The sequence below is a fragment of the Brachycentrus maculatus genome, unplaced genomic scaffold (genome assembly GCF_059751285.1).
Source record: "Brachycentrus maculatus isolate JH-2025_06_01 unplaced genomic scaffold, ASM5975128v1 h1tg000470l, whole genome shotgun sequence".
Lineage (NCBI taxonomy): Eukaryota > Metazoa > Arthropoda > Insecta > Trichoptera > Brachycentridae > Brachycentrus > Brachycentrus maculatus.
Genome location: NW_028281217.1, coordinates 621,876 through 642,813, shown reverse-complemented (window position 1 = coordinate 642,813; position 20,938 = coordinate 621,876). Strand labels below are relative to the sequence as shown.

The 20,938-nt window shown below is 31.3% G+C and overlaps 1 protein-coding gene across 1 annotated transcript in view; it reads right to left on the bottom strand.

Annotated features, from left to right (window-relative positions):
- Positions 1 to 6,747: 6,747 nt before the first annotated feature.
- igl (IQ calmodulin-binding domain containing protein igloo) overlaps positions 6,748 to 20,938 on the bottom strand; it is a 152,919-nt gene continuing 138,728 nt past the window's right edge. Inside the window, exons 5-6 of the mRNA XM_088271919.1 lie at positions 6,990 to 8,207; positions 6,748 to 6,800 (exon numbers count right to left, since the gene is read on the bottom strand). Coding sequence (XP_088128045.1) covers positions 8,100 to 8,207 — 108 coding nt within the window. The 3' untranslated portion in view covers positions 6,748 to 6,800; positions 6,990 to 8,099. The remainder of the gene's footprint in view (positions 6,801 to 6,989; positions 8,208 to 20,938) is intronic.

Here is a 20,938-nt window from a genome sequence, read left to right as displayed (position 1 = left end):
TAATTGTAGTCTACAGTTGAGCTGATGACGGAATGATTATTCCATAAGCGGTAGTCATAAAGTAGTGTTTTTAAGTGGTATTAAAAAAAGTTAATGATGAATGATAAGGAGAGTGTTTTATTACCACCACCAAATTAACAATGCTTTAAGTATACAAAATATTTATATTTAATTTCATAATGTCATTTATATGATTAAAAGAATGCATTCAACCCGAATGTCTCAAAATTTGCTGATTTGAGTGAAATAACTTACCAACTTTTTAAAATGGCATTACCAACAAAAACTTTTTTTTATGAAAATGATATTCAATCATTAACACTTTCGCCTTGGGTATAAATTGTATTAAAATTACTACTCTTAACACATTGTTGTCGGGCAATTTTTTCATCATCTCCGACCTTAATTAGTATACTTATTAGCGTCGTATACTGATCGCAAGTAACTGCAAACCCAATTCCAATCTGTACAATGGTTTTTGACGTTTCGCGCTGTATCAAAAGTAAGCAAATATAATGCTTATAAGCGTCTCCCACTCTCTACCAACATTATGTTAAATACGCTCTTAAGCGTTTCCCGAAAACAATGTGTTAATAAGGCAGCTTTATTTGTGATACAATATAACTGTTTAAGTGTTTGAGTACCTACTTTTAAAACATCTAATATTTGTTGATTTATTTCTGTTCACTTGTTTTTTTGGATGAGTTATGTGCTGGTGGATTTGCAGTTGAAAAATGCATATTTATAATCAAATTTAATAATGTCTTATGTCATAATAATAGTAAATTATTGTTAAATGTTGCAATATCCTGTGATTACTGTGTCTTACTTGGAGGAGCCAGATACAAAAAAAGAGTAAAATTTAATACATAAATGAGGGCGTTAGTTGCAAAATTACAGATCATGCTGTATGGCAGTGAATTGTATGTTAAATCCTAACCTTGGTAGAAAAAAAGCACCTCCTGTGTTTGGGAGAGGAAAGTATTAAGTTCAGAGAATAACGGTGGAATCAGGTGGAACCATATATGGTGGAACATCAGACTACAATGTGTTGGACATATCCAATGGAATGCATACCGTATTTTACAGACTAAGACGCTATGAACTATGAGACCCATCTTCATTCCAAAATGTTGTTACTCCGGAATTTTGGAGCTCTTGTGGAATCCTTGTTAAAATGAGGGTGTTCGCTTAAGAAAACATGTCGTTACACAATTGTAGTGTGTTTTTGTGTACTATAAATACACGTGTAGTGTGATGGACTATACTTTTTATCATATGATTCCCATCACTACAATGTTGCCAAATAGAGATAGGTTTTCCGTGGGCATATTTAAGTTTAGCGGGAATTTTTATTCAAACACTGGACATCTTTACATTAACACTCTCCTTATCATTCATCGATCACTTTGTGTAGTACCACTTTAAAAAGTATTATTACAAAGTGGTTTGCACAAAGTGAACAATGAATGAAAGGAGAGTGTTATATTACCATTCCACAAAGTTTACGATACTTTTAATAAACCAAATACTTTAATATTAATTAAGAGTAAAAGACACTTATAATAGGTAATGTTTTAAAGAAAAAAATATCTCTTAAGGTAGAGACTGACCGGAGCATTTCGTCGTAACATAACGTCGTAACATCGCTTGCGGGGGGGCATCAGCGAGCATCCGAAACTATGGATAGAGTTCTCGGCTCGCTATACTAACTGCCTGAATGCTCGCATCGTAACGTGTAACGTTATTACCAAATGCTCCGGTCAGTCTTAATCATTATAGTCTGTATAATACAGTATTCAAAAGTAGCCCACAAATGGCACTGAATCAAACGTTTCTATGTACCAGGCCACAACGGAGATCCAAAAGACATTGATAATGCATGAGAGATGCTCTCAAAATAGGCTAGATGGATTCCTTTGAGGACAGATGGCACTGGAAGATACTTGTAAGAGAAAGCGAATACACATTCATTTGCAATTGCTTCTAACACCCTCATGTAAAATATTATCATTACAAATAATAACAGGGTAGTAATATAAGTTACATAATAATAATAATACAGGGAATGCCTAAATAATTATTCATAAATATAATATATATTATGTTAAATGTATTATAAATGGTAATTCTACAGAGTTTATGAATTTTAAAGATAGGAAAATATTGACTTTCTAAATTGAAACGCCTTCTGGCGATTTCATAGCGATAAAAAATTGACCCCGTGCCGATTATAAGACGTATTCAGAAACCTTTCTATTAATGTTAAAAGCATAACCGTCTAAAAATTACACATGTGATTCGAATGGGAGTACCAAAAGACCCCAGCTCATATTTGTATGGAAATCGTATTACGCAGCTAGCAGCAAGTACCATTCGCCGCCAACTGAGTCATAGGTGACACGTCCGTACCAACTAGCCGTCAAGCGCCGACCAGATTATTTCATTAACAACATTTTGAGTGTGTCCTAATACTTGTTCACAAATCTGGGTTTTCTTCACTTATGAGTTATTTTATACTTTGACATCTCAATATAGGATGGAGAAGAATATGGAAGTCTGGGTATTTACCGGGCTTATGACCTGTCACAGGCTGGTTAAGTGAATTTGTCATAAGTTACGAATAAAAGAACTGGTCAAATTATAAACTTCATAAAATTGAAAAATCATATTTTCAGGCGTCTCCCAGTATGTATAATAATTCGGTTAGGATATTGCATACATCCAAATAAAAGGGTCTCTGCTAAATAAAAGCTTTCCCGATCCAACCAGAGATTGACTCCAGTAAACTCACAGTAACATGAGATTTATGATATAATACATATATGTAGGTGTTCCAAAATGTTCAGCAGTGCGTTTGTCAATCATGGGTAGGATGGTGAAAGTGATCACTAGCTTAATAGCTTTTTTATGCTTTTAACATTGACAAAAGACTTTGAGAATAGGCCCATTTGATTGCATAATATTACATTTTAAACCTTTCACATGTTTTCATTAAAATTTTTACCAATGCGTTATTTTTGTATTTTTTTTTAGTCATAATAATGAAATACTTTTTTTACCACAATAAATAAATGGGTCATAAATAAAATAATATTATTAATAAAAAACAACATTGAAAAGCTGACACTTTGGAAATAAAATGGAAAAAATAGAATAATTTAATTTGACATTTTCAGGTTTTAATCTTAAATACCATTTTGAAATAACAAACAATTAATAAAATAATTAACAATGATGTTTCAAATATTAAATAGGAATCCAGTCGATGTTATAATGAAGTTATAATAAGATTTCATTACAAATTGTAAGCTACAAAATAGAAAATCTCAAAATTGGTGGTCCAAATTTTAAATTATCAAATATTGAAGAAGAAGCTGTCCGCTTCGAATCCGTTCGACGTTGTAATACAGTTTTAATATGATACATTGCAATTTTACAACAAGGATATTTTGTAAGTTACAAAATGGAATATCGCAAATACAAAATGTTAGAGATTAAGCTGTTTGCTTCGAATCCGGTCCGTTATAATAGTTTTAATAAGATATTTTGTAAGTTACAAAATGGAATATTGCAAAGATGATGCTTCATATATTGATTGCTCAAATATTAAAGAAGTGGCTGTTCGCTTCGAATTTGGTCGACGTTATAATACAGTTTTAATAAGATAATTTGTAAGTTACAAAATGGAATATTGCAAAGATGATGCTTCATACATTGATTGCTCAAATATTAAAGAAGTGGCTGTTCGCTTCGAATTTGGGGTCGACGTTATAATACAGTTTTAATAAGATATTTTGTAAGTTACAAAATGGAATATTGCAAAGATGGTGCTTCATATATTGATTGCTCAAATATTAAAGAAGGAGCTTTTCGCTTCGATTCTGGTCGACGTTATAATACAGTTTTAATAAGATATTTTGTAAGTTACAAAATGGAATATTGCAAAGATGGTGCTTCATATATTGATTGCTCAAATATTAAAGAAGTGGCTGTTCGCTTCGAATTTGGTCGACGTTATAATACAGTTTTAATAAGATACGTTGCGATCATATAACGACGTTATTTTGTAAGTTACGAAATGGATTATCGCGTTGGCGCTTCAAATATTTATTGTAACTTTGATATTGTCTGAAAAATTAATAACTTTCAAAGATTTCCAAACATGTCTTTGTATCCCGTCACAACAGCTTAAAGTTGAGTCGACAGGGTCGTTAATTTATTAGATAATTCAACAACTTTATCAAAGTTTCGTTTCGGCAAGTCACTTCAATATTCAAAGAATTTTCGTTTACGACGTATTTTGAGTGATATTACTATGGAGGAACGTTTTACGAATTTTTGCCAAGAAACACCACTTTTACGATGGTACAGAATGACAAAGTTCAATGCTGCCTAAAATTTTATTTAATCCGCTTACGTGGCGTAGTGGCTAAGGCGTTTGGTCCTTGGTTCGATTTCTAGGGGGGTCATAATAAATATCAGTTATTTTTCACTCCGATATTGATTTCATTACTCTGGACTGGTACCTGAAGCGTAATACTGATCACCTTGCCATCGTGTAATTAAAGGTCGAGATAGCTCAATGTTGATAGGATGCAGTGCCCTATGCACCATTAGATAAGAATGTGGGTGTGAAGAGAATTAATATCACTCTCACAACATATCAGCTGTTCATATATATAGCATCTTAATCCATCGCTTTGTAACGTTATGTATACATCGCTCTCTTGCTGCCACTCCTGTGACATCGAAATATATACCTCTCTTTTTCCTTCTCTCTACGTTATATCTCTCTTCTCTCTCATGTAACGAAATGTGTCTAATAAACGTGACGCGTCCCCGAAATTTCATTCTCAATTCTCGTCCAGCTATCGCTTATTGAATCCCCACCTAAAAAGATTCATTTAAAACATATGGATGGTAAAAAATTACTTCTGATTTTGTATATGTAATTTTTTTACAATTAATATTCATCGTACACGCGTGACGTACACTAAGACCTCATATACGTTCCAAAATATCGCGACGCAAATTGAAATTTACAAAACGGGAAATTACCTTTTAGAAAATTTAAAAATGATTATCTGAATAATGATAAAAAACAACACAATTAAAAAAAAACAACTACGCACGGCGAAAATGAGTCTTAATTCAGTAACGACGCAAAAACGCAAAGTGAAACGACGCAAAGCGAGGTCTGAGTGTATTTGTCAGGTTTGCGATATATTCAGACAGCTTTGAACTTTTTCAATTAATAAATAAATAAATAAACGATTATTTATCTTTATAAATAAACTACTGGGTGTTTGGATTCTTAATAAACTTTTTGCATATTACAGTAAAATTAACGATTTTTTATTGCTCCTAAACAATATGAAATAATGTAATTTATTACATTTTTAGACATCCATTTTAGTAGTTTTTACCGCGAAAATAATTATTTGCACAGATTGAATTCTTAATATACATGATTCATATTTAAACTTTCTGCATATTACAGTAAAATGAACGATTATTTTTGCTCCTAAACAGTATGAAATAATGTCATTTCTTACATTTTTAAGACATACATTTTAGTAGTTTTTACCGCGAAAATAATTATTTGCACAGATTGAATTCTTAATATACACGTTTCATGTTTAAACTTTCTGCATATTACAGTAAAATGAACGATTATTTTTGCTCCTAAACAATATGAAATAATGTCATTTCTTACATTTTTAGACATACATTTTAGTAGTTTTTACCGCAAAAATAATTCTTTGCGCAGATTAATCGACGAATTATAAAATAAAGTGAAGGTATGGTCCAGCAAATTGAATAGTTTTTACATAATATATTATTACATACATATCTATCATATAAGCATACATAAATAACAACATATATATGTTTACAATATTCTCTACGAGTTTTCTACTTTTTTATCTTAGCATTTTGACAGAGTCCCTTAGATAAGATACAAGCAATTTTAAACTCAAAAATTACTTGAATTTTTTCATTCAATGGATAATAATATTAGGACTTGGTTGTGTTGTAGCTTTTCCAGTGTCGTAGCGTAATAATTATTTAATAAAAAAAGTAGAACTACAACAATCTCTGATGAATTGTAAAATTAATTTTACAAGAGATTTAAATTGATGTAACAATGCATTATTTAGTATTCGAGTTTTGTTGTATTTTTTTACTAGCAAGATGGAATGCGTGCAAGAGCAGTCGCAGGTCTTCTTCAATCTCAGCAAATGCTACAGCTTCATCCGCATAGCAAATAATATCTGGCAAGAGTCTACGAGATAGAATAAGGAACACCAGGATAAGGGAAATAATATGCGAGATGGAAGATGTCGTTAGGTGGGGAAGGCAACGAAGGAGACAATGGTATGCGCGTGTAGGAGAATGTAACCATTCAGACTACCCCACATTGCATAGCATCAACTCCAAGGATGACGACAACCAAAGAGATGGATTGACAGCTGGGAATCGACATCAGAGGAGACTGTTTTAAGATTTAATCCCTCTTAAATCTTAAAACAGGCCACAAGGCCTACATCAAGAAGAAGAAAAATACCTTTTAACCCTTTCCATTCTCAACATTTTTTCTCATAACTGATCAGCTACTCTGATAAAAAAAAATGCGACGTTTTTCTACCATTAAAATAAATATTTTGGTTCTCTTATTTTGGGACACTGTCTGGCAATTCGTATGACCATGTTAATTAAGATTAACTGTATTTATCTGAAATATTTTTCGGTAGAATATACTTGGGTGATAGAGAAATCAGTGATTAAAGTTATACCTGCGCCGGACCAGACATTGTGGCGTCAGACGTTTTTCTACCATTAAAACAAATATTTTGTTTCCCTAATTTTAAAACACTCTGTCTGGCAATTCGAATGACCATGTTAATTAAGATCAACTGTATTTATCTGAAATATTTTTCGGTAGAATATACTTGGGTGATAGAGATCAGTGATTAAAGTTATACCGGCGCCGGGCCAAACGTTGTGGCCCACGGAGCTGTCTACCAGAATCATATGGGCCAGAATGTCGGGCCAACAGAGTGGTAAGAGTTAATATTAATGAATTCATCACGCTACGTCATTGGAAAATTCGAACACATCCAAGTTACTACATTGTTTTATACACCAGCAAATGATTTTATTTTAAAGTAATAATCAATAAAATTTGCAATCAATTTACAAATAGGTAACATATGGGACCATTTGAAGTAGAATTCGTCTCAGGAGGGTGATCGATCACGTAATACACCTCTTGAAATTGCTATCCTTCCTGAGTACTGGATAGTTCTAGACGTGCGTTCTTACCAACCAAGACTGCTGTTCAACCGTCGCTCGTTTGCCGTTCATTTTCGATCATTATTACCAAATGGATTTCAGACGTGATTAGCGCGTTTGGACACCGCGCAGCAGGTCCCGGGTTCGATTTCCAGAGGGGTCAAATAAACGTTTGATTTTTTACTCCGATATTCATTTAATATTACCCTGGACTGGTACCTGATGCGCAGGGCTGTGCTTCTTAATATATTTAACGATCGAGATAACACTGCTCATATGCGATACAGTGCCTTTTGCACCATTTGGTGCAGATCAAGGTGAGAAGCAAGAAGAAGAAGACGCCTATGACCTCGAGACAATTTGAAAACTAACACCAAACGCACGTCTGAAGGTACAGAGTGATCATTCAACACTGCGTCGATGTGATACAGTGCCCTATGCACCATTTGGTGCGGGTCAGAGCCATAAGCAAGAAGAAGAAGAAGATGCTTATGATCTTTAGACCCTCAAAACCGGAGACGATTTGAAAACTAACACCAAACGATCATATCACCCTGGGCTGGTGTCTGAAGGTACAGACTGATCATCCAATACTGCGTCCATATGATACAGTGCCCTATGCACCATTTGATGCAGGTTAGGGCCAAAAGCAAGAAGAAGAAGACGCCTATGATCTCGAGACCCGGAGACGATTTGAAAACTAACAGCAAACGAGCGCGGTTTTGTGTCTGGACGAAGCCTTGCGGTGTAGGGGAAGGGTAATAGTTTTGGCTGTGCGGCCGATGGTGTTGCGATGGCGTCTAGTTGTCTGTGTCCTTGCGAACCTTGTGGCCTCTGAAGGAGGCTTGGATCTTGGTGGCAGCCTTGTTCAGCTCGGGATCAGTCAGATCTATATCCAGTTCTTCGGCCTGAAAGCAGAGAGTAATAGGTTATTCTCAATATTATTACTATTAAAGCTATTATTTTTTGACATCTCATCAAAGATGAAGAAGAATAAGGACCTCTTGAAAATTCTCTAATTATTTCGGACTTCACTGTTACTTCTCTCAATATCACTAGGATCTTCTGAAAAAATATCCGAACAAATTCGGTCAGACCATAAAATATATCAGATTATTTTTATTTATATATTATAAATTGTTTACTAAAATAATAGCTATAATGTAAAGGAAAGATGAAAGCAGAGTGAACGCTATTTGAATGTGTTCCTTCAAACAAATGTGTGGAATATCGTTATATGACAATATTACTAATTAAAATAATAGAAAGGAATATAGAAAGGAATATTAAAAAGTATTATTTTTTGACATCTCATCAAAGATGAAGAAGAATATGGAAGCTGGGCATTTACGGGGCTGACGACCGTCATAGGCTGGTTTAAGTGATCACTTTACACACGTGTAACATTCACCAATTCTACCCATTATTGACAACCACACTACTCAAATTCTTGGAAGTTCTATATATATGAACCAATTTAGAAACCTTGTTCTTGAATCACTAGAACTTCACTAGAGACATCTTTTGGTGAGATGTAAAGAAGCTTTTTACTAAGCAGAAACTCTTATATTAGTATGTGAGGTCCGAATCCTGGATTACAATCACACACATGAGAAAAGCCAGAAAATACCATTTTCATAATGTTGTAAATATTTAAAGCATTTACTTTGTGGTTAGTCATTTTTACTTATTTTTTTTACAAAAATGTTAATAATATGAGCAATACGTTTAACCTTATTGCATGTTTAACCTCGGCTCGTAACGCATGTCTGTGGTGAAAACTTTAGTGCATGTTGGTCTTCGGGTCGACCAAAAATCGCATGTGTTAAACATTTTGTGTAGTTTTAAGTGTGTAAATGGTGCTATGGTGGTGAAGGGTGGTATTGTTTGCATGCTGTAGTAGTGATTGTCCTGACGAAGAAACGGGTACGTCTCGAAACTGGTGGACATAAAAATCTCGGTGAGTGGTTATATACTAATATTATTAACATTTTTGTAAAAAAATTAATAAGTAATAATAGGTTATTCAGATTGTAAGGTCGGAATCGATTTTCCTCTCCCCATCAACTCCATTCTGATCCGTTGTTTTCCTTATATTCCCTTGTTATGAGAAAATTCCTTTCACTTAAACGAAATTTTCCCAAAACAAACCTTTTTCTGGAACGAATCAAACACGTTATGCGAGACATCACTGTATATGACAGGTTTATTTATTTATTTTTAAAAACATATAAGTATATATATTTTTTTATACATCTCACCAATAGATGTCTCTAGTGAAGTTCTAGTGATTCAAGAACAAGGTTTCTAAATTGGTTCATATATATATATAGAACTCCGTAGGTAGAATTGGTGAATGTTACACGTGTGTAAAGTGATCACTTAAACCAGCCTATGACGGTCGTCAGCCCCGTAAATGCCCAGACTTCCATATTCTTCTTCATCTTTGATGAGATGTCAAAAAATTATTTGAAAATAACTCCTGTAATTTGAGATAATCCAGATTTTGTGAACAAGTATTTGGACACACTCAAAATGTTGTAAAAAAAACATATTATTATATACATAAGTCATATCGTAGTCATACAGGAGAAAGTGACCAAGCGCATTTTTTTACAAAAACGTCAGCATTGACTATTTGACATCTTGCTAGCTTAATATTGCCCTAAAAAACCCCAAAGGATTCTAAAGTTGGAAGTATAATATATTGACTTGTTATAAATGTCTAACTGCATTGATGTTTATTTTCTTGCCAAGCACAAGTGACTTAAATGGCCCTCCATTTAACGTTTTGTTAGTTGGTCACTTTCTCCTGTACAACTACGATATATATAATATTCTCGATAAGTAATCTCTAATTCTCATTTTGGGACACGGGATTAAGGTTAACAAGACTGGAACACAAATAATAAAGTTACAAAAAAGATTTTTTTAAATAACCAAAACTAATTCATTGCAAAATGTAAAAAAACAATAAACAGGTATAATAAATAGGCATAGTAAGCATAATTAAAAGAAATAAATGAGAAAAAATAATGTTAGAAGCATATTTAAAATAAACAAATGAGAAAATATAAAAAAACATAAGGTAAAAACAAAATAAGAAAATATGACTAATCACTATATATATATCTTTCCATAAAGTATTTTTTCAGATCAGTTATTTTGGATCCCCGAATGGGTTATATTTTATATATCGCTCACTCCTTTCAAGAACGTCATAAATCACAAATCGTCAATTTTCAGTTGTGCATGTTTTCGAAATGCTCAGAAAATGTACTTTATTCCAGCAAAAGAGGCATATTTTAAATTTAATATTTACCAGCTACAGGGCAGAAAATGTTGTTTTTGCATTTTGAAGAAAAGGTATTGTTTAATTATTTTGTTGAATATATTGAATATTTTTCAAATGGAGAAAAAATCTTCAGGTTTTACCTAAAAAGATCTGTTGCACAGTAAAAAGTTCAATAAGTGGCTTGATATTTATTTTTAATACATTGTGTTATATTTTTAAACATTAAAAACGTTCTCCTGAAAAATCAAGTTTTTTGATTTATGACGTTCTTGAAAGGAGTGAGCGATATGTCAGGCAGCTGGTTAATTTGGGTACAGGCAACATATTTTAAGGACCTTACTCCAAATTTAGTAGTTTCGTAGAAATTTTTGTTTCGCGTCTGAAAACTACGAAAGGATGAGATGGCAAATACATATTTCAAAGCAAATAAATACATTGGAACGTTGGAATTGTGCCCGAAGGGTCTACAACATAAATTGACAACCATCGGCCCGCCGAACGAACAATTTTTCACTTCAAATTGGACGTTTTACAAAACAAATTGGACGTTATATAGTTATTTTTTTAAAGTTGAATTTGTTAAAATATATTCAAAGTAGTATTGAAAATCTTGTCTGGAATCTTCAGTACCTACACATCGCGCGCAGATCCGTTTGACCACACAGACCCTTTTTTATTTTATAAAATGAGAAATATTTGCGTTTTATTATTTACAAAAATACTCCAATTTCATACTATTTCTGTGAGCCTGATTATCAGAAATAGTTATCAGATTTTGGTAGAGTGGGTACAAACCCATAAACTCTGACTCGAGAGTTTGCGACACTAACCACGGGACCACAACCCGATACAAAAAAGAGAAATATTTGTGTTTTAATTATTTACACAAATATTTCGATTTCATACTTTTTCTGTGAGCCTAAACGGCTCATTATTAGAAATAGGTATCAAATTGTGGTAGAGTGGGTTCAAAACCCAGAAACACTGACTCGAGAGTTTGCGACACTAATCACGGACCACAACCCGACACAAAAAAGAGAAATATTTGTGTTCTTATTATTTACACAAATATTTCAATTTCATACGATTTCTTATTATTATTACATACTAAGAGACGCCTGAAAACATGATAATCAATTTTCATAAAACATTTAATAAGATCAGTTATTTTAATCACAATTTTTTGAGTATTTTGTTCACAAATTTTGGTTTATCCGCTTAGAAGTTATTTGTATTGACATCTCTACCCATCATCGATAACCACACTACTTAATACATATCGCTCACTCCTTTCAAGAACGTCATAATTCGAAAATCATCAATTTTCAGTTCTGCATGTTTTCGAAATGCCCAGAAAATGTACTATATCCCAGCAAAAGCGGCGTATTTTTAACTTAATATTTACCCGCTACAGGGCAGAAAGTGTTGTTTTTGCATTTTGAAGAAAAGGTATTGCTTAAGTATTTTTTTAAACATACAAAATATTTTTCAAATGGAGTAAAAAAATTCAGATTTTACCTGAAAAGATCTGTTGCACAGTAAAAAGTTAAATAAGTGGCTTGATATTTATTTTTAATACATTGTATTATATTTTTAAACTTTAAAAACGTTCTCCTGAAAAATCAAGTTTTTTTATTTATGACGTTCTTGAAAGGAGTGAGCGATATGTGGTCGATTTCATGACGAATTATTAAAAATAGGTATCAGATTGTGGTAGAGTGGGTTCGAAGCCAGAAATTCTGACTCGAGAGCTTGCGACAGTAACCGCGGGGCCACAACCCAGAAATTTTTAACTTTTCAACCTGTTCTACTAAGATGCTTTCCACAGTCACGCTACATCCCACCAGGATCCGAGAGAACACCATGCTTTAGTAGGTTTAATAAAGCATAGTGTCTTTGCTTCACTATGTTTAATAATTTGGTCCAACCTTTGACTCCGAATGACCTTTGAAACAGAATGACAATTTGGTCCAGACTAAGAAAAGGTTGCCCATGCCTGATCTACAAGATGTATTTTGTAACTTGAATATTTACACGGTACATGAATAAATATGAATTTATCCCAAAAATATTCCGTTTGCATGATATTTTCTGTATTTCGAACTAAGGAATGCTTTTTATTTTTCCAAATTTTCATGTTATTCTTTCAAAGCAAACATTTGTGTTTGCTCTGTATTGAATTATGGGTGAATTTTATATTATGTATTGTTAGACCGTATTTTGCAGTAGACATGGGCAATCGAATAAAGTAATGATTTCTTTAAAAAGTCGTTGCGTAAATCGGTTATTGGATTCGATTATTTGAAGCTATTCACAGCAATCAGTACATAAATTTGGTTGCACATTGCTTATAGCTTAGCTCCTGATATATTTGACAATTTGAAATAAAAAACTTACTAAATTATAGTTGGTAGCCTCCATAGTGTAATAGGTCAGCACGTTCGGCTACCATTCTGGAGGTCCCGGGTTCGATTCCCAAGGGGGTAAAATAAATATAAGTGATTTTTTCACTGTCATATTTATTCAATATTACCCTGGACTGGTACCTGAAGCGGATGGCTGATCACCCTTCCTTCATGTGTAAACGATCAAGATAACACTGCGTTTATATGGGTGCGGATAAGGGTTTTATTATTTATTATTATTAAAACAAAGTTATTTTATTTTATAAAGTTAATGAAATGTGCCACAAAGTATCTGCGAAAAACATTCAAGAAATTCACCTAAAATAATTGTAAAATATCTCATAATCCTCATATTTTTATGATAAAATTTAAAATTGTCTCTCGTTGATTCTATCCATTCAAACTTCTTCTACCCATACACGTCTCTGCTATAAAATGCAACTAATTCCTCTCCCTGGGATGTGATAAAGGAAGAAAAAACAGGTGAAAGGTGCCGCATAAGCTTAAATATTAAGGCCCCTCTAGTCATTTATCTTTCAGCTGGTCCTTCGAGCCAGATATTAATATTTAATCATTTTTCCAGTTGAAAACTTTCTGCCTTAAGAAAATCCGCGAAGCGTGAAGTTACTATTTCCATAACGTCGGCAATACGGAATACGATATGAAATGACGTATAAAAAGGGTTCGGAAAACAACATTTATGATTCCCTGATCACTTATTTATTTATAATTTATATTTCAAGCACTAGCATTGTGATTTTCCATTTTATAATTAAAATATTAATTTGTTTTAAAATCACTATAAATATTTTATTATAACTTAATTATAATGTCTACCGGTTTCGAAGCTAACCGCTTCTTTATCAAGACTGATTAATACTAAAATACTATCTACCAACAATATTCAAAATATTTTGACGGTTAGGGAAAGAAGCTCAGGTAGATCTAAAGTGGCTTTATTTTTTGTGTTGATTGGCAGTCACAGTTAAAAGGGATCAGGGATGCTGAGGGATTGGAAACATATTTAATAACGGACTTTTAGCAAAATCATTTACTTGTGTATTTATAAGCTGTAAATTATTTTTAATTGCCTTTTTAATTTCTAATATTTCTAAGTAATCTAATTAAAGTCCTCTTTTGCATGTGTGTAATATATAAAGACCTTTATTTTTATCGAATGAGTGATTATTTTCTATTAAGTGATAAGTAAATTCAGAATAATTATTATTATAAAGGTATCTTGTATGCTCTTTACATCGGATGTTATAATTTCTAGTTGTTTTTCCTATATATAGGCTGGGACACGATGAGCACTGTAAGGAATAAATTCCCGATTTATTATATTTATCGACTTTATCTATATTATTTCTTAATGATTTATTCCAACTATTATTAGTATAAAAGGCAGTTTATTGTTTCGGCATTAACTTTGTGGTAAGACATGTTACAATGATTAAAGAAAACACTTCATTTTTTTATATGACTTTATCTATATTATTTCTTAATGACTTATTCCAACTATTATTAGTATAAAAGGCAGTTTATTGTTTCGGCATTAACTTTGTGGTAAGACATGTTACAATGATTAAAGAAAACACTTCGTTTTTTACCACTTGAGTTTTATTATAGACTACATGTTTCAGAAGTTAAACTTCCATCATTCAGGTCTGTATAATAACATACAGACCTGAATGATGGAAGTTTAACTTCTGAAACATGTAGTCTATAATAAAACTCAAGTGGTAAAAAACGAAGTGTTTTCTTAAATCATTGTATAAAAGGCAGGTTTAAATTTTTGGAGAATGTGTCTGAATTATTTTTAGATAATTTTTTATCAATCCATAATATTCTTCTCCACTGTAAATTTTCATTTTAATCAATTGGTTAACAAGAATTTAAATATGTTTTCCTAGTATTTGTGTAAAACGTTTTTATTTATACACATAGCTACAATATTAATTTCAAATTGAATGTTTTACAAACCAAAATGGACACCTTACAATCAAATAGGACGTATGGTTTTAATGATTTTGTTGTAATATTCTCAGTTGGCACATTCTAAAGATGCCTTTGAATCGTGTAATATTTCTGCAGCATCCATGAATTATTTGGTCTTCAGAGGGAGTTTTCCTCGAAAGACATCTCTCTAGACGTCTTTCGAGGAAAATACATGGCGATTGCCTGGTTCACAATATGACCAGGCTCTCTGCGTCCTGTGTGCCCATACCATCTCACTTGGCTTTGTCTAAGTCTCTCTCTCACTTTCTTTTTGGCTAGTGTGTCGTATTTCTTTTTTTTCTCTAGCCCACTATTCTCCACTGCTATATATAGCCTTCTTCCCCTTTACATTTCCTTCGATCGGTTGCTGCTTGCAGCCAGTTTCTACCCCCCACAGCGGCATGTCGTTGAACCATCTCTTTTGGGGTCTTCCTAAGCATTTTTATTTTTTGTAAAATGCATGAAATTTGATTTACAGTAAAACCTCTATCTAACGTTTTTAAAGGGACCTATTAAAAATACTATGAATGCAGGAAAACAATGAATGCGGGATTAAGATTTCAATACGCAAATAGATACGACCGAGTAAAAATACCGTCCTACCAATCTGCATACTTTAAAAAAATACTTTTGTTTTTTACTCTGTTTCATTTTTGTAAGTCAATAGTATATTTTCGGCATTGTAAATTATATTTTTTCAGCATCGGTTGTTGAATGTGCGTTGTATAAAGTTTTCTTTTAAAGAGTGTGCACGCTTCTGGAAATGCAGGTACAGGCAGCGGCTCCTTTTCATCAATATCGACATCTCCTGCTATCGGTTACTCAAGCTTTCGATAGTTTCTATCCCATACGTTGCCGTTAAATGTAAGAAAATTGGAAATAATGTAAAAAGATAGACAAAATGTATCAAATATGCAGCTTAATTCGAACGATAAATGCGGTAAATGGTGATAGAGAAACGATCGATCCGGTTTAGTTTAGTACGAAATTAAGTCGGGATAGAAGAAATAAACGACACATCCAGGAAAACGATTATTCTAGGAACAAAAGATAGAGGTTTCACTGAAATAACATTTTCAAATACGACATCTTGTAAGGTTCTGGTTTACAATATGATACGACAAGATGGACCCAATTTTTTCAAGGTAATATATATTTAAATATATATATATATATATATATATATATATATATATATATATATATATATATATATATATATATATATATATATATATATATATATATATATATATATATATATATATATATATATATATATATATATATATATATATATATATATAATACAAAATAAAAAAGTTTCTTGAATGTTTTTCGCAGATACTTTGCGGCACATTTTATAAACTTTATAAATAAAACAACTTTGTTTTTAACCACTTTTTTACTGTTACATTTTTTCTCCAACCCGTTACGACAAGAACCTTGCCATCATTTGGCGTTTAATTTATAGAACTCCATTTTAATTCATGTATTAATTTTTAAATCAAACACAGATTTTTTTGAGTCTACTAAGTTGTATTATATTAAAACAAAAACATATAATAATTAATATTGTGACAATTGCTTTGCCTAGTTATGGCATTTCAAACAAAGTTGTTTTATTTTATAAAGTTTATAAAATGTTCCACAAAGTATCTGCGAAAAACATTCATGATTTTTCAAGGTCTCCACGTTAAAAAAACGGGGTTCGCCTTGTCGGTCGTATTGCAAAACATGACCTCACAAGATGTCGTATTTGAAAATATTATTATATCAAATTTCATACATTTTCTAGATTACATTTTCCATCATTTTGCAATTACGTCAGGCTTTCCATTTATGTGTAATAAACCGGAATAGTAGCTAGGCAAGGCCGGCGTAGAATTATTTGTAACATCCTCACGTCTTGTACGTGATATAATCACGTAATGAACGGAACTACCTCCCGTAGTACGTCAAGGAAGCCTTACCTACAAGGAGCGCGAAGCGAAATTTTGTCCTTACCTAAAAAATTAACCGAATTTGATAAAAATCGGTATATTTGTATTAATACATATATATATATATATATATATATATATATATATATATATATATATATATATATATATATATATATATATATATATATATATAAATAAATATATATATATATGTATATATATATATATATATATATATATATATATATATATATATATATATATATATATATATATATATAATATATACATATATATAAATACATATAAATATATAAATATATATATATATATATATATATATATATATATATATATATATATATATATATATATATATATATATATATATATATATATATATATATATAAAATAAATACATATATATAAATACATATATATATAAATATATATATATATATATATATATATATATATATATATATATACATATATATATACATATATATATATATATATATATATATATATATATATATATATATATATATATATATATATATATATATATATATATATATATATATATATATATATATATATATATATATATATATATATATATATATATATATATATATATATATATATATAATGGGCCATTTAAGTCACTTTTGCTTGGCCAGAAAATAAACATCAATGCGGTCAGTCATTTTCAACAAATCAACATATCATACTTCCAAGTTTAAAATCCTTAAGGAATTTTTCAGGGAAATATTAAGCAATTAAGATATCAAAAATGCACTTGGTCACTTTCTCCTGTATGACTACGATATATTTATTTAACAGCCGCGGGGGTAGACGCTCGGGTTCGATTCCCGCCAATCGAAAAGTGAATTCAAGAAACATTTATTTATTTTCAATTGGTCTGTTTGTGACATTCACATTTACCTTCCCTATCCTTACTATCCTACCTGCAGACAAGCATCTAAAATAGAAGCTTTGCAGGTTTTTCCTTTTTAAAAAAATGTACGTATACATTTCATTCCTTCATTCAAATCATTATCGGTAATTTTAAATAAATATTAGAGTGAAAAAACCACTTAAATTTATTTGACCTCCCCCTGGGAATCGAACCCGGGACCTCCAGAACGGTAGCCGAGCGAGCACATTAAACATATTTTATATTATAATTTTTATTTTTTATTTTAATTCTTATTTTTTGACATCTCATCAAAGATGAAGAAGAATATGAAAGTCTGGGCATTTACGGGGCTGACGACCGTCATAGGCTGGTTTAAGTGGTCACTTTACACACGTGTAACATTCACCAATTCTACCCATTATTGAAACCACACTTCTCAAATTCTTGGAATTACTATATGTATGAACCAATTTAGAAACCTTGTTCTTGAATCACTAGAACTTCACTAGAGACATCTATTGGTGAAATGTAAAGAAGCTTTTTACTAAGCAGAAACTCTTATATTATTGAACAAGTATTTGGACACACTCAAAATGTTGTAAACATATTTTAAATGTGTACGTTCCATTATTCTTTGTTTTATTCATTTAACCAGCCTGAGTCATAGCAACGCATGGCGGATACAGCTAGTAAAAAAGAAATAATTAAATAAATGCGATTGCAATAAAACGCCTTTATCTCAGATATTAATTTAATCATTCGCACATGTTTACATTACATTTTAACAGCCGGAAAATTACCATGAAAAAATAATTTTACATAAAAGCTTCGAGACGTTTAAAAATAAATTATTGTATTAATTTTACTTGACATTTCGAATACTCCTTACATAAAAAGTAATGAAATCACTCACTTGCCTTTTCGTCGGACTCATGGTAAGATATTAAACTAAGTTTACATTTATTTACAACATTTTAAGTGTGTCCAAATACTTGTTCACAAATCTGGATTATCTCCAATTAAAGGAGTAATTTTTCATATTATTTTTTGACATCTCATCAAAGATGAAGAAGAATATGGAAGTCTGGGCATTTACGGGGCTTACGACCGTCATAGACTGGTTTGAGTGATCACTTTACATACGTGTAACATTTACAAATTCTACCCATTATTGACACCTACACTACTCATTTTTTTTTCGAATTACCTAACGTTCAAGTGACTCTGAAATCTAGCTACGGTTTATGCAACACCGCTTATCATGACCCTACTCAGGCTTCAACTTTTTTAAGTTTCATAGCATATGCCTACTCGTGAGTGTAATGTAATTCATGAGTGATAATTCTTGACCAAAACCTTTAAAAGTTCTGTATATTTGAACCAATTTCAAAACATTGTTCTTGAATCACTTGAACTTCACTAGAGACATCTATTATTGGTGAGATGAAAAGAAGCGTTTTATTGAGGAGAAACTCTTTTATCAGTATGTGAGATCCAGATCCTGAATAATAATCACATACCCGAGAAACCTCAGAAAATATCATTTTCATTTTTATTATTCTAGCTTATAATTTGACCAGTTAATTTACTTATGGCATTTTGATTGTGTTTAAATACTTGTCCACAAATCTGGATTATCTCAAATTATTTGAGTTATTTTTATATTATTTTTTGACATCTCATCAAAGATGAAGAAGGATATGGAAGTCTGGGCTTTTACGGGGCTGACGACCGTCAAAAGCTGGTTTAATAATTCAGGAGTAGGCAGAGAGAACGCCATTCCAATCAGTCTTTGTAAATAATCCTCACACTTTTTCAATTTAATTTTTAATTTTTTAATTTCAATTTATTCAATAATAATTCATATTTACATTACAAACTGAAAATTAAAGCGCATACATTAAAACATAATGAATTGTTGGATATTATATCCAAAATTAAACACGGTGTATATGATTGAATTCTACATTTATTTATGTGTATTTTAATACGTGACGCGTTTCGTCTTTTTAGGACATTATCAGTCACTATGAGTGTTTGATAATGTCCTAATAAGACGAAATGCGTCACGTATTAAAATATACATACACAAATGTTGAATTCAACCAAAAAAACCGTGTTTAATTTTGGATATATTACCCAACAATTCAATAAGGAATTCCACTAACTGTCTACAGTTACAATAAATAAATTAAAACATAAATCAGAAAGAAAGCATGAAGACTCTTCACTTATTCCTTTCATTTATAAAAAACTTAATTTTTCAGGAGATCGTTTTTAAAGTTTAAAAATATAATACAATGTATTAAAAATAAATATCAAGCCACTTATTGAACTTTTACTGTGCAATAGATCTTTTTAGGTAAAACTTGAATGTTATTTCTCCATGTGAAAATATTTACTATATTTAAAAAATAATTAAACAATACCTTTTCTTCAAAATGCAAAAACAACACTTTCTGTCCTGTAGCGGGTAAATAATAAGTTAAAAATATGCCGCTTTTGCTGGGATATAGTACATTTTCTGGGCATTCCGAAAACATACACAACTAAAAATTGACGAAAGGACTGAGCGTCTTGTTAAAGATGTAGAAGAATCCCGCTTCGGTATACCCACTCAGACACATGGAATCATTAGATCAATATTTTCACTCAGAATATTATGAATAAACTTGTTTTACATTAACTTAACACTAGTTTTAACTGATATGAATGGTTTTTACAGATGGCATCTTGCGTGATGGACTCGAAACAGGTACGTGTGCTTTGAGATCAGCAATATATATATATATATATATATATATATATATATATATATATATATATATATATATATATATATATATATATATATATATATATATATATATATAAATATATTTATTTATATATATTATTTAAACCCTAATCCACACTTAATGGTGCATAGGGCACTGCATCATATAAATGCAGTGTTATCTTGACCGTTTACACATGAAGCAAAGGTGTTCAGCCTAGGGTATTAAACATTAAAGTGAAAAAATCACTTATGTTTATTTGCCAAGCGTGCTATGCATTATACCACGGAGG